This window comes from Pelodiscus sinensis, chromosome 4 (assembly GCF_049634645.1).
Source record: "Pelodiscus sinensis isolate JC-2024 chromosome 4, ASM4963464v1, whole genome shotgun sequence".
Taxonomy (NCBI): domain Eukaryota; kingdom Metazoa; phylum Chordata; order Testudines; family Trionychidae; genus Pelodiscus; species Pelodiscus sinensis.
The window spans coordinates 62,571,553-62,586,228 of NC_134714.1; the positions used below are offsets into that span (position 1 = coordinate 62,571,553).

Below are 14,676 nucleotides of genomic sequence, written 5' to 3' on the forward strand. Positions count from 1 at the left end.
TCCTGGTCCAGTTTCTTTGCATCTCAGGCTTAAGGTGATGAACCTCGGTGTCCTTGACATTCTCGTTCATTTGCCACCACCACCAATAAGAAGTTTGGTGGTAGGAGTGAATAAAAGTGTTCAAATCCTTTAGAGAAGACAAAATACTTCCTTTCTGTCCTTTTTGCCATTGAAGACAGGGGAGATCTGCCAGAGGAGGGGCTGCCACAACATTTTAGTGTTGTCCTGTATGAGGTTAGTGAATGGCAAGGCAAAGCAACTCAGGAAAGTCCCTAAAGAGGTCAGAATGTCCATCATGGGGTCGGATGACTTAGAGACCTCCTCCACTTGGAGGCCCAGGTTCTAGACCTCTCCCTTCAGGAGGTACCAGCCACTGCCTCAACCAATGATGATGAAAATGAGGTTCTATCCAGGAAAAGCTGTTGCTCCTGGCCCTGGCACCAAGAGGCTTGCACAATGTCAGGTCTTCCAGTGTGGTGATCAGGACAGCATGAGGCAACTGGTCCAACACAGACCTGGAATAGAATCCCTGGCTTTGATGAAATGACCAGGAAGTCCAGAATGGCCATTGGGTTGGAACCTACCACTGCGTGGGCTACAGCATTGGGGGGAATTGCTGTCTCTGACCTTGAGCATCTGCACTCAAATCTGTGCCAGTGCTGCCTGGACACAAAAGACACCCCCCTCCCCTAAATTCTGATTAGGAGGACTCACTCTGGGAGGATCATGGGGAGCAGTGTCCACTGGTGCTAGAGGTCTTGGGGGTGTCATTGCCGTTGAGCTTGGTGCCCTGTCTCACCTGGGCGGGAAAGGTGGTGCCATGGCTCTCTTTCCTCCCTCCTTCCCAGGTCTCTGTTGTGGAGGGCAGCTCCAAAGCCATGTTGCAGCTCTCCTGGGGAGGGGAGTTCTGATGAACCAGACTCAGCTGACCCCTTGTTGGGGCAGGAGTCAATGGCACCAGGCTAGGTGGTGCCACACTTACGTGGCCCAATGCAGATTTGGCTGCATCTGAGTTCTTCTGTCCCGGCTTCAGTGTGAGCGAGCATCCTCTGCCTGGCTGCTTCTTCTGGCACCGGCCGTACCACAAGTAGGGCGGTACACTCTGGCATGCCGTACTATCAAGCTATTTTTAGCCAGTACAATAGGAGGAGCCAACTGCCCCCTCACATCTCCCCTCAGGCTCTCTGGCATGGCTGTATGCTTCCTGCTCTTCTACGGAGCTGCTGTGTCTATGTACAGGACTGTGGGGTGTGGCTAGGAGTTCTGCTCCTTTCCCTGCTGGGAAGGACAGGTGGGAAAGGAGCAAAACTGCCAGCCCTGACCCTCCCAGCCCTAGAGACAGAGACTGAGCCCCATGGAGAGGCTGGGAGTTCTTCTCCTTTTTCAGCTGCCCCTCCTAGTGGGGAAAGGAGTAGAACTCTGCCTCCAGCCTTGTACACAGATGCTGCAGCTCCATGCAGGGGCTAGGGTTCTGCTCCATTCCTCCCCCACAGCTCCTTTTCCCTCCAGCTGCCATACTGCCCTGAGGTCTTCTGCTCCACCAGGCAATGAGGGAAGGGAAGAGGAAGAACATGGGGGTCCTGGACTGAGGGCAGGACAGAGTCACATGGGGAGTCATGTCAGCCCCCACAGGTGATGTGCTCTCTCCCCTCCTATAGTGACAAAAACATAAGAACATAATGTTTGTCCATATATAACTTACGTTTTTATGTTCTCAGATGAAGTGCCCTCTCCCTCCCGCACCAACAAAAACTTTTGTTCATTTTCACCACTGGGCACCACGGACTGGGAATGGTACCACATGCTGCAATGTGTAGACCCCTCTTACTACCAAGCCTCTCTATCAAGTCCTTTCTCAGCTCCGAAGTTTCCAGTGTCGGTGCTGGAGCACTGCACACGTTAGGTGCTAGGAGATGGTTCCACCGAACTTAACTCTGAGTGGGGACATAGGATGGCCCTCTTAGAAGAATATTTGCCCACCGGTCTCTTTCTTTTTGAGTCCTGGGGAGAAATCCCCTACGAATCTTGGAACGGTCCTTCTGATGTGATTCCCTCAGGCACTTGAAGCAGGAAGTATGGGGGTCACTCCTGGGCATAGGTTTGTTACAAGCTGCACAGGATTTATACTCCTGGGACTGAGACATGCCTTGGTACCAGGAGGAGGGGATTAGGGAAGTGGGGGGGAGAAAGGGGGTAATCCCAGAACAATTCTCTACAGGAATCTAACTACATAATGACTAACTAACTACAACTACTAACTGATTTAACTATATGCAGAAAGACAGTCTGAAGACAACTAGGGAGAAGGCTGGCCGAAGCAAGTGAAATGAGTGTTCTGGCCATCACAGGCTGTGGCAGCGGGTCAGCAGAGTCCTATCTAAGTCGCCATGGAGGCATGACTTCAGGGGGTACCTGTGCTGACCCAACAGGTACTGCTACGGAAAAAATCCTTCAGGTGACACTGCATACAGCGTGACACACCCGATTGGAATGGACATGAGCAAGCCCTAGAAAAAGAACTCAGCTTTGCTATCCATGGGATAGGACTTGAGTCTGATGTCATGCTGGTGTTGTCAACGTTCTCTCAAGTACCAATATTGCCCTGGAACACCTGTGCTCTGCTGGGGATTAACCTCACTCTAGCGATGCTATTAGAAGTATCTTTTGCCACCCTTAATTCCAACAAACGCATCTGGCACACTCAGCTGTGCGGTTAATTAATGAGCTGGAGAACTGGGGTCCCCTGCCCTGAGTGATGCACGCATGAGAGCTGCCTGGCACGGTGGGCAGCATCTTATGAAAAAGGCCAATTTGTGGGTGGCATGGCTCATTGTAGGAATAAATGAGTTATGAACCTAACCTCCACATTCAGGAGCCTATGCAAATGCCGTGATAGGCTCAGTTCCATTCCTGTTACACTGATCACACCATTAGAAATGGCACTCAGCAGAGAGGCCAGGGGTTGAATGGGCATGGTGGAGAAGGAATTAATCTCCCACCATTAGCGATGGTCCCTTCAGTCTAAGAGTGGGACACACTGGAGAGGACTGACAGTATGAAAGCTTGAACTCCTGGTGCCAGTGTTCTAGCCATGCTGATCCTATTCTCACTAAAGGCAATGTGAACAGGAGCAGACTTACCATTCGATATCCCAGAGCTCTGCAGGTCTGTCCTTGCAGCAACTTTGCTTAATTTTTTAAGTGACAGCTACTAGCTGTGCACACAGAGAATCCCACCCTGAGTAGACAAGGAGCCCAGATTTCCCACTGTCTCCAGATGGAGCAGATTTGGGAAATTGTAACCTAGGCTCTTTAATACGAATAGAGAATTAGAAAGGTCAGAAGTGGTGGTGAGAGGCTCTGGAAGAGGGATTATGAAAAGTGGCTGTGAGCAGAAACCCAAGGAAACCTGACAGTCAACGAGAAACCAATGTTTAAATAAAGTGAACCGGTTAGGGTGAGTGCTTAAAAGCATTTATTGGAGTTGCAGCAGATACAGCACATCTAGACAATTTAACATTAGAATTAAATGTACTGTGAGGAGGGTACAGAGCACAAGAGAGGCAAGTAAGCATAGCACAGATTATCTGGGTTTGGGGGAGCAATGCTTTTCTTAACGAAAAATCCAGGAAACAGATCTACAACTTAGATGTATGACTAGTTTGGGGGGAAAAAAGTCAAACATGAATGTCATAGAAAGTTGACTGAATGTTCCAGAAATATTTCCCTCCCAGCAAACGAATTCACAGTATCCTCTTTCTAGCCACTTGATTTAATGTTCATGTGTTTTCTTTAAATCTTTGTGCTGGCATAATAGTATTGGTTACTTCACTAATCTCTTGTTTCTAATCTTAAATGTCTGGAGAGACCCTTTACTCAGAGTTAGTGTGCGCCCCGTGGGAGATCCTGCCACTTCCCAGAGGTTTCTGCCTCTCCGCCTCTGGCTGAACAGCACACTCAGGACAATACACACTCGCATGGCTCGCCCACGATCCCCTTGTCATTTCTGGCTTGAATGCACAGTGCCCTGCAGGGCTGCACTTTGCTCAGTAAAGCTCTGCAGGCTGTTGAGAGCCATTTGCAGTCTGCTGTGTTTCAACTGCTTTGAGCCTCTCGGGAGTTAGTCACCAATTTTGGCAACACTTTCACTTATTCACAAATATTGGAGTTATAGGGCCTGATTCAAAGCTTGTAAAAATCAACAGAAAGGCTCTTCTTGACTTCAATGGGTGATGAATCAGGTGTTGTAAATGTAGTATTTGCGGTGACAAATTACTAAACAAATGAGCATGAATCAGAGTATTATCTCTCTGGTAATAACGGTGTCCCTTGCATGTCTGTGGTCCAAAGCCTAACCCCTGCAAGCCCTCTATATACTGAATTCTCATTGATTGCAATGTGAACCCCGCACACAGAAAGTTTGCAGGAGCTGACTTTGCATGGACTCTCAAAGTGAAGAGGCTGTCACAGCAAGAAGCCAACTGATGCTCCAAATGGAATGGTGAACCACTAATAAATACCAGTGATGCCTTTGCAGAGGTCTTCTATTGGCCCTAGGTGTCCTTTCACATCCTTCTCTGCGACACTGACCTAAAACTGACAATGTAATTAGAGGCTCCCACATTAAAGATTGAGATGTAGTCAGACAAGCTGCTGTCCCATTAGTTATGCTGATTAACTGCTATATTGTCACTTGTGATGTACACACCTCAACCTATGTATTATAACATGTCAACAAAAATCCCAGGTTAAAAACTGCCAGATCAAGAAGATTTTTAATAGTGGAGCAACCTTAGAGAAACAAAACAAACAGAACTCTGCAGTGCTGTATGGTTTCTGTACTTCACTAACCCTGTCTTTCCTTGTGCTCTTTTTTAGTTACTTTAAGAATTGATGTTTTATTGAAAATATTCTGCTTTATGAGGACCCTGGAATTTGCCATGGGAAGGAAGGTGATATCACACAAAATGAATTAATGTAATAACTGTTTTTTATTTCAGTGCCACCAACAAAGACACAATAGGGTTTTTCAGTCCACGTTTGATTCCCAGACAGCTGGGCCTAATTGTGACCTAGCAACTTCTCAAGCCTTCAGAGTACCAGTGAATGTCTTAGTAGGACAGCGGTAGTAGAGAAGTCCACAGCCAATCTGAAATAACATGCACCTTAGCCCCATTTAGCAATCTACACAATTGCTTTCACCTCCGCCACTACACATGCCCCTTCATTTACACACATGCACCTCCTGTTCCCATTTGAATAATTGTACTGAATGGAACTAAATGAGGGTTCTACTGTGATGGCCCTGGAACACATAAAACAATAAACTGATTTTCTTGTAGTACCAATCCAGGCTAGTGATCAGTGCTTTACACTAATGTGGGAAACTGGGATGAGAACTTGGATTTTATGCGGTAGGTCATACTCTGAGCTTCAGGGGTTACAGGCTACTTGGGAGAGCCATAAAGAAAGAAAATGTTATTAATCTACTTCTAATACCACAGGCAGAACTACGTAGCCAAAGAAGCACTGATGGAAAATTAAACATTTGATTTGTAATGCTCAGTAAATAATACTGGATGTAGAGATTTTGATGCAGACACTGTATAGTCCAAGACCAGAAGGATCTCTTTTTTCATCTCATGTGGGGTTGGGACAGAAGGTGATTTCATTTGAAGGGGAGGAGTATATTTAATGCAACTGTCAATCCCTTTGGAAAGCGTGAAATGAGGAGGCTGAATCCTTTCCAAAGCCCCTGAAAAATAATTTTGAAAGCAATTTTATTTCCTAAATGATTCAGTTCATTTAAGGGTAATCTTTAATGGCTCTATAATCGCACAGTGATTGCACCCACATCTACTTTGTGGAGAAGGGCAACACACAAGAGGGCGAGATGGAATTCAAAGAGCACCAGAGGACAGAACCAGGAAAGCTTTTTCAAACCACTGCAAAAGGGAGAAGTGACTGTATCTGCTTTTAGGCTACCCCACAAGGTTTTCTTCAGCTCCGTGTAGTAGGAGTTGTAGGGTATTAGCTTCATATACTGGGAAAGTATTTTTGGGTTTAAGCTAAACCATATAAATGCACTCAGATACTATGAGCCATATTAATCTCTGTGCCAGTTCTGAGCTTGGACCAAGCACCAGGAAGTATTCATGAGGCAAAACTTTGTCACCTATGTGCTTTCACCATGCTGGGTTGTTGGCACAAGCTGGAACAGCCAAAGAGGTAACCCACTTGCACTTAGCTGTCTATAGCCCTGATGGGCCATTCCCTCAGCCAGTAATAGCGGAGGCATAGGAAAGCCCTGGCCATGACTCCTTTGTTCTGGCATGCTGCCTACCTGCAGAAGTCTGGCACAGGGTTAGCTTTGCCAATCCCATGCCATCCAGAAATGACTCCTATGCTTGGGGCATTTCTTGCGGGTCATTAGGGCAGCTTTGACTCTGTCTGCATGAAAGAGTCCTAATGTAAAAATGGTGTAAGTCCCCGGTCAATCAGGCCTTACAAACTAGTCGTCTAATAAATGTTTCATTGTTATTAATAAAGACTATGACATTCACATTCTGAATGAATTAAACACCCATCTTCACTGGAAAATTTAACATCTCTCTGTTTAAAAGCTTTTAAAGGTAAAAAAAAGCTGTTTTTTAAGAACTCAAAATTAGTATTTAGTGGGTTCACTCTTGCTCTCACTGAAGTCAATGGCAAAATCACTGACTTCAATGAGAACAGGATCAGACCTACTGAGTATATCAGAACCTCAAGCAACTGAACTTTGAGGCCTGTATCTTTGCAATCCTAGCTGCCAGATCTTTAGCAAACCCTTCTTGGCAAATAATGTCTGACAGAGCAGAAGATGCAGCTGGAATTTTCTTCTTTGCCCATGGACACGCAGACTTCACAAGTGTTCAAAAGTGAAGAGCTACATTTTTGGGTGACTTCTGGGAGGCATTAGGATGACCCAACATCACATTTTTATAACTAGTTCTAGTTCTTTACACAAAGGAGGATTTTGCAGGAATGCTTAGGCTATCTGCAATGTCCATCTGTCATGAATTTCCTACTCTGGAAGTTGGCTATTGATACAGACAAGCAGACAAATGAAAATCTTCATCTTCTTACAGTCATGTGGAGGCTTGTTGGTGAAATCAATTCCCAAGAAGAATTCCAGTTCTGCGTAACTTATCAACTTTAACAGTATGTATCCCTGGGGCACAAAATGCCATTGTAGCATTCTTGCTGCTCACATGACCACACTTAGCATTTCCTTCATTCCTAGAAAGCATCTTGATCCCTGATATATACAGTATACTAGAGTAGCTGTATTGTCCATCTATATCATGCTATCAACCTGGAGTTTTGTGTTGAAAGATGTCAAAATAAATATGTAATTCCAGAATACAGAGCCAAAACTTGAGGTCCTTGCTCTCTTTTTATTCATTCTTTACTCAGGCAAACTTACTGCAAATTTCATTGGCAACTGTAGCCCCTTTAATGTTTTACTTCCACGATGTGAGCTTGCTTGGGTAAGAAATTAGTAAAACGAGTAAGGACACAAGGATTTCTGCCCAGAAACAGAATCCCTTCTCTCCCAATAAGATCATTTGCTCCAGGATAGGGTAAAAAACATTCCTGGTAAGTCCCATCATTCTGAAGGCTTGGCATCTGTCGCCAGGTTTACCTTCCAAAATCAGAAAGCAAGGTGACTGCTTCCTTGGTCTCTTCTTTCAGCCACCACAGGCAATGAACTCAACATTCATTGGCAGAAGACATTTCTCACTAGAGTACTTTTGGAGATGGCCCCCAAAGAATCAGTGGCATGCAGAATAGGACCGGCCTATCAGTTGATAGCTTTCCCTGTGATTGTAGATCTATAGCACTTCAGCTGAAAATGAAGTAAGCCTCGCTGAAGAAAAGACATGTACTGCCTTTGTGGTCAGTAGTACACCCAAATGATTTATACTCTGAGTTTGCCATGATTATTCAGAATTGATTATTGGAGTTTGTAAAGAAACCCCATCTCAATCTTAACCCTAATGTCATACTAACGATGCTATAACGTGGAGAAAGTTGTGGAAAAGATGAGGGTTCCACTCTGTCAACTTTGACATTGGGTGCCCTTTCAAGTGCGTGGTATCCAATGGACATCCAGGGATCTAGTTTCCATTTTATTTTTAGAACTTTGTGGGGAACTGAACTAGGGTCTGGTATATCAGAATGAGAAGTGGTACTACTTCCATATACTGAACATAACTATTTGCTTGGAGAGCACAGTATAGTTTCATCCCAGCTGGTGCACTTGTATCCTCAGTTTACTTACAGTGTTTCTTTATCATCTCCATAGCAAATGAACTTAGCAACTCTGTCTTTGACTCTTCTCAGCAGAAGGGGCACTGCTGTGACTGATCAGTTCAGAGGCAGAGGAAAGGGACTGACTCTATGCAGCTGGACCTCCTGAGGGCACAGAAAGTTCAGGATTGGTGACTTCTGCCTGTTAATCAGACATGGAAAGGAAAACCCATAGTGCCTGGCTTGGCAGCAACCTGAAACACAGAATAAGCATTCACTGCAGGATTAAGTAACAAGAGAACGTGGATTGGGAAGGGGCCAGTTCTTTTTAAAACACAATTATCTTCAATAATTAGCAAAGGTAGAAAGATGTACTATGAAAAGCAGTGAATGTGATTCACATGTAAATTGTTTCTCTTGCTTTGAAATATATTTTAGTGGTAGGAGAAGATGTTGAATTGACAGTCATATGCACAAAAAAGGTTGTGAGGGTGTACTCCTCATGTGTCTCAACCACAATTTGGAGGAACCACATCTAAAATTGATACAAATGGTCAATCTCCATGCTCGGTCAATCTGCAGAGATTGCTAGACTGAGCATCATTTAGTGCCAGTTGTGGTGGTGACTACTGATGTAGACATCTATCCATTGGAAACTGTATTGAAATTGCCAGGTGGTTTTATGATTTGAATGCATGTCCACAGGATGCAATGAGTGTATTTTATGAACAGAATATATATAAATAATAAACTCATTTCAGATAAGCCAAAAACCAGCCATCAGATGCAACAATTTCTGGTTCCACCTATGTGGATTGGATTCTAACTAGAAATGGGCCCAACCTGCGATTTTCAGATCTACATTCAAATTGGAAGTTCCCTAACGTGTGAGGTTCAGGTCCATTTCTAGTTCAAGCCAGTGACCTAGAAGTAAAAGTCTAAATCTGACACACTTTCAAAAGTTTCCCTTTTTAAGGCCCCAATTTCTGCTTCAAGTTAGCATCTGAAGGTTGTTCACGTTTCTCTTAGCTATAATTGACTACTGATGGTATCTCATCTGAGAGTAAGCCACAAGTGTAAAATGGGAAAATTACTAACAGTTTTAGGCTTGGAAATGCAATACCTTTGGCAGGAGGAATCCAGAGTTTCACACAGATCACAGGAGCATATTCAAATAGGGAGCTCTCTTGTATTAATCCTGAACTTGGCAGCAATAGGAACATCGAGGAAGTAATTGCAAGCATCCGCGTGATAAGGGACAGGAAGACATTGAACAAAGCTCCAAGCTGAGGCACCCCTTACAGCACAGAGAAAGCAATGTGTTAAGTCTCAAGAGATGCATCATTTTAAAGACCCACCTTGGGTTTGTTGTCCATAGTAACAGCCAGCTGCATCCTCTTCCCCATCCTGAATGTAAACATATGATCTGCTTCCTCCTCATCTTCTGCCTCACTGCTGACTCCGAACCCGGGGCTGGTGGGGCAGCTGCTTCCCCATTTCTCACTCACCACCCTTTTCTCCTGAAAATCCAATGTGTCTGGTTAGAAAACAGGCCCTTTTGGGGTTACCACTTTAGGAACACCTCTGTTTGGACAGCTGGGAAAGGGCAGCTATGGAAATGTCAAGACTTGCTCCATGGGATACTTTTCTCTTCCATTAAAATACCATGACATTCTTCCAAAGAGCGAAACAACAGGCACATTGTCTGATTAGCAGTGAAACCCACAAATCCAAGTGGGTCTAGAAAACCTATTGCATTTAAAAATCTGACATTTCAGATGAAAATGTCAAAGGATTAGGAAACAGATGTCATCATTTTCTTGTTAACACTTGCAGCTAGATTGGGCAACCCTAAATCTTGGTGGTGATCACTTATAGTTGGCACCAGCAGACTACTGATGTAAGTAAGTGCTCACCATCATAAAGGTTGAAAAATCTAGTCCACAGTATGTTCAGAATAAAATCTTTCATCTCGGCTGTGTCTAGACTGCATCCCTTTTCCGTAAAAGGAATGCAAATTAGACACATCGCAATTGCAAATGAAGCGGGGATTTAAATCCCCCCCACTTCATTAGCATAAACATGGCTGCCGCTTTTTTCCGGCTCAGAAAGGGATCTTTTCCAAAAGATCCCTTATTCCTTATTTTAAGAGAAATAAGGGATCTTTCGGAAAAGGCTTCATTTCCCGAAAGATCCGCATCTAGACTGGCGCTTTTGTCCGGCAAAGTTCCGAACTGGAAAAAAGCGGCAGCCATGTTTATGCTAATGAAGCGGGGAGGGATTTAAATCCCCACTTCATTTGCAATTGTGATGTGTCTAATTTGCATCCCTTTTACAGAAAAGGGATGCAGTCTAGACACAGCCCTCCTGTATGAAAGGGAGAAATAGCACAACACTGCAAGCCTACAGTAAAGCCAGGGCCAGTGAGCTGCTGGAAAATAATTGTGTGAACAATCCGACATCAGAGGAAAGAGATAAGGGTATGTTTGGGCTACTTACTCCACTGCATTTACTTTAACAGAGGGCTGCATGCAGAGCTTCATGGAACACTGGCCTTGTGATGTGTTTAGCCCTAAGTGCTGGAAGAAGTGGATCAAGTCATGAATTGCCTCCTCTCTACTCTTGCTGCTGGTGAATGGGGAAAACTGTTGATAATTTGTTTAAATTTCACTCTAGACCCACAGATACAAAATAAGAGCAGGACAGCCCATGAGTGGCAGCATTTGCATGGGAAACCCTTTTGGAAACCATTCCTGGGAATCCCTAATGGTCACTTGTTCTGTTTGTTCTTATGGGTGACCCTTCTTTAGTTTGGACCTATGATATTTTCTTCTTGTGTGTGTTCTGCAGTTAAATCCACCCTTTGATGCACATTTGGAACTCCTGATTTTCGCTCTACAGCAGAGATAAAGCATGCCTATTTTGGATATATGTCTGCAACCACATTTATACCCATGTGTACCCATTCACCTGTTAGTGTGTATATGTACATGCTCACATATCTGCTTGCATATATTTGTGTACATGCTTGCAACTGTGGAATCAGGTGTATGTGTATGTGTGCAGGCTAATGTATATCAGTGCATGAATCTATTCTGAACATTTAAATCTTTTGCGGAATGGTTACATTCCTGTGATCCCTGCTACTCTGAATGCCTGTTGAGCATGCTGCCTACTTCAAAGATAGCAGCAGTTCATAAGAAGAGAATTCTCTAGTGCAGCATTTCTTAAACTGGGATCTGCAAGAGAACTCCAGGGGCTTTGTGGCTCCTAATGATCAACTCCTCCCCCTTCCTCTCAGTGCCTCTTGGGGCCCACAGCTCAGGGCTGCAGCCAGCTCCCTGCCTGCCCGGTTCCACATGGCTCCCAGAAGCAGCAGAGGGGATAGTACAGGGGGTCTCTGAAAATGTTTAAAGCAAAGTGGGGGTCCTCAGTTTGCTAAAGTTTGAGACGTCCACGTGTTCTTACATTGTGGGCCTTGGTGATAGTAATAGTCAGACCATCCTGCTTGGGTCTCCTTGAGGTGACAGCCATCCCCTCCTGCTCCGCTCGTTTTCTGTCCTCTTCTATTTCCTGAAACAGTCAAGTCCACATCCAACGTCAGATCTTTCAAAGGCCTGTGACAAATCAAACCCACTCAGCCAGGGAAAGAAAAGAATCATGAGCTCTGCATGAACAGCATAAGGGGAGAAGAACCACATAATGAACTACAGAAGCAAAGGCCAGGTGACTTCTGTGCTCACGGGGACCTCAGGCTACATAGCCCATTTTCCTATTTTGCATTCCTACTGGGGAATACATGGACCCAACTTGACTTGCCTGTTTCTTGTCAAGGTGCCCCCAGCTCAGCTTGTTCTCCAAGAAAGTGGTACCAGAGTGCTGTTTCTTGAGTGCATGTGCTCCCTGGTCATCTGTTACTAGCCCCAGTCTTTTAGACTGGGAACTGGGCACAGGACAAGGAACAAGCACGTGATTTATAGGATCCTGTCTCTCTGGGTATGTGTACGCTGCCCAGGGAGCATGCTCCTCAGCTCAAGTAGACTGATGAGCCAGCTCAGTAAAACAGCAGCGTAGCAGGGCTGTTTGCTGCCAGGGTACGTCAGCAGAGAGGGTCCAGGCAGTTTTGTACTCAGCTAGCCCGAGCTGCCATTTGTACTACCCGACTACACTGCTGTTTTTAGTGCACTAGCATGGGCATCTCTTCACCCAAGCTGGGACCCTCAGAGGAAAGGTACCCTCAGGCAGGAGCAGCAGAGAGGAAAGTTCCAGGCTTGGAGAATGGCCTGGGAGGAGCTCACCCCACGGACCAGGTGGATAGCCTGGGAGGGAGACCTACGTCTGTGGAGAGACGGTAATGCAGGAGGAATTGTAGGGCTTTCCATAGCAGCCAAGCAGAGAGGCTGATGAATTACAAAACTGAGGGGGATGAGCTGCAGAGAATCCTGCTCTAGGAAAAGAGATAGTGTGAACTAAGCAGAGGGCTTATGGAGCCTGGAGGATTCTGTGAGACCTGGCTCCAGGGGAAGAGAGAGGGAACTGTTTACATTTAATGGGTTACTTGCATAAGTTCTGAGGCCAAGGGCACAGAAATGATTATGTCCAGTCTGTGAATCCTTTGCTGCTCAGGGGAGGAACTACTTTTATGAATGGCACAGTGCCTAATGAACATGTACCTAGGATAGAAATGTTACTTGAACCATATGGGAAGTAAAAGGGAGCATCTTCTGGGAGAGGGGAACTGAGGCATGGAGGCCTATTCCACAAGCAAAGTGACGGAGGCTAGAGAGAGTTATATGACTGTCAGCTCCTTCCCCTGACCATGTGTGACATGTAAGTCTTCCCATAGCCTTTCGTTATGCTCCCTGCTGTGAACAGAATGGGGAGTCCATGCAGGCTTTATATGGAAAGGAGATAAAGCGTGGATGTCTTCTAAGTAGAGGCTTATTTTTCTTCTTGGATAAATATTCCCTGTGTTGAAAGTCTTAATAAGAAGCATTGCTCACCAAGGCAGCAGCCTCCTCTTCTTGACTGAAAACATTCTCCCAGATGGTCAGCAACCAAGGTCCAAATAGTTTTCAAATGTAACCAGACCCAAACCCAAGTGGGTTTTAGTTCAGCCCATTGCTAAACCAGAAGCTAAATATTAAACTTTGGGGTGGCAATGTAAACCCAATTCCAATAAAGGGCCAAATCCTCAACTGCTGCACATTGGCAAAGCTCCTCTGCAGTCAATGGATCTAGGCTCATTCATGGCACCTGAAGATCCGATCTAATGAACGTATGCATACTTCTAAATGTTGTCTTCCTAAACATATGCCCTTGGATGGTCATGCCCAACTCTTCTGAAGTCAATTGCCATTAAGCAGCCACACTCAAGGGCAGAACCTGAACACTTTCTTATGTGATGGATCTTATCTAGGTAGATTCCGCGTCCCTGGCAGAATAACAGGACTTATTAAAATGGGCAAAATTCAGCAGACACATTGGTTAGTGGAGATAGCTCCAACATGAGGCTGAAGATGATAAAATCCAGGCAGGTAGTGCAGCAACCTTACCTGGTATCTTCGTATGAGAGCTTCGTTCTTCTTCCTCAAAGCCAGGATCTTTTTATCCAGCTCAACATCTTTCTGCTCTTTCTTCCGCAGCACAGCATCATCCACCGTAGTAGCCTGATGATACAAGAACAAGAGTTTTTCTGAATCCACCTACAGTCCACAATGCACATGCCCCTCACTCTACCTGGGGGCAGTGAGCGGCAAGGGATCATAGTGGGGAGAAAATAATCTTGGTCCTATACTAAGCTCTAGCAACAACTAAGCTCTGTCTACTTGAAACTCCAAAACGAGAGGCTACTCACAGTAGGCTGAATTCACCATAAAGAGTCATCCCTTTCTTTTCTTATATGCTTTGATCAGCAACTAAGTAATTAACTGTGTTGACATTTAAATAGTCATTGTTAGGTTTCAGTATTAACACCCTATTCAGTTGAATGGAGGAGGTCACAACTCTTTAAATTATTGTGTCAGTCTCTCCCTGGCAGGCTCCCCCTTCTGTTCACATTTTGGTTATCTTGGCAACCCCAGCGTTTACAGATACACACTTTTAAAATTCTGGAGTACAAGAGAGCAACCTCAGGAACAAAGAACAGCTAGTCCAATTTGACTGTAAGGGGTACACACCAGTTCAGCACACTGGTACATTTTTCTAGACTCTGCTCCAATCTGTCTTTGAGTGAAGCAGCCAGATGAAATTGCTAAGATTTCTGAAGTGCTATGTGTGTGTTTGAGTTTTAAAAAGATAAGTTTTATAATGCTTTATCAGTCACCGCCGTATCTGAATCACGTCATCTTCAATGCTGTGCTCTGCTCACGCACACAACCAAATA

General features: G+C 44.9%; 1 protein-coding gene across 6 annotated transcripts in view; it reads right to left on the reverse strand.

Annotated features, from left to right (window-relative positions):
• CCDC9B (coiled-coil domain containing 9B) overlaps positions 1-14,676 on the reverse strand; it is a 111,103-nt gene that overhangs the window by 75,167 nt on the left and 21,260 nt on the right. For all 6 annotated transcript variants that reach the window (XR_012903432.1, XM_075927089.1, XM_075927088.1 and 3 more), the window contains exons 2-4: positions 13,847-13,960; positions 11,760-11,864; positions 9,650-9,811 (exon numbers count right to left, since the gene is read on the reverse strand). Coding sequence is in view for 5 of the 6 variants with exons in the window: in XM_075927089.1 (XP_075783204.1) it covers positions 9,650-9,811; positions 11,760-11,864; positions 13,847-13,960 (381 nt within the window). In the remaining variant the exon portion in view is untranslated. The remainder of the gene's footprint in view (positions 1-9,649; positions 9,812-11,759; positions 11,865-13,846; positions 13,961-14,676) is intronic.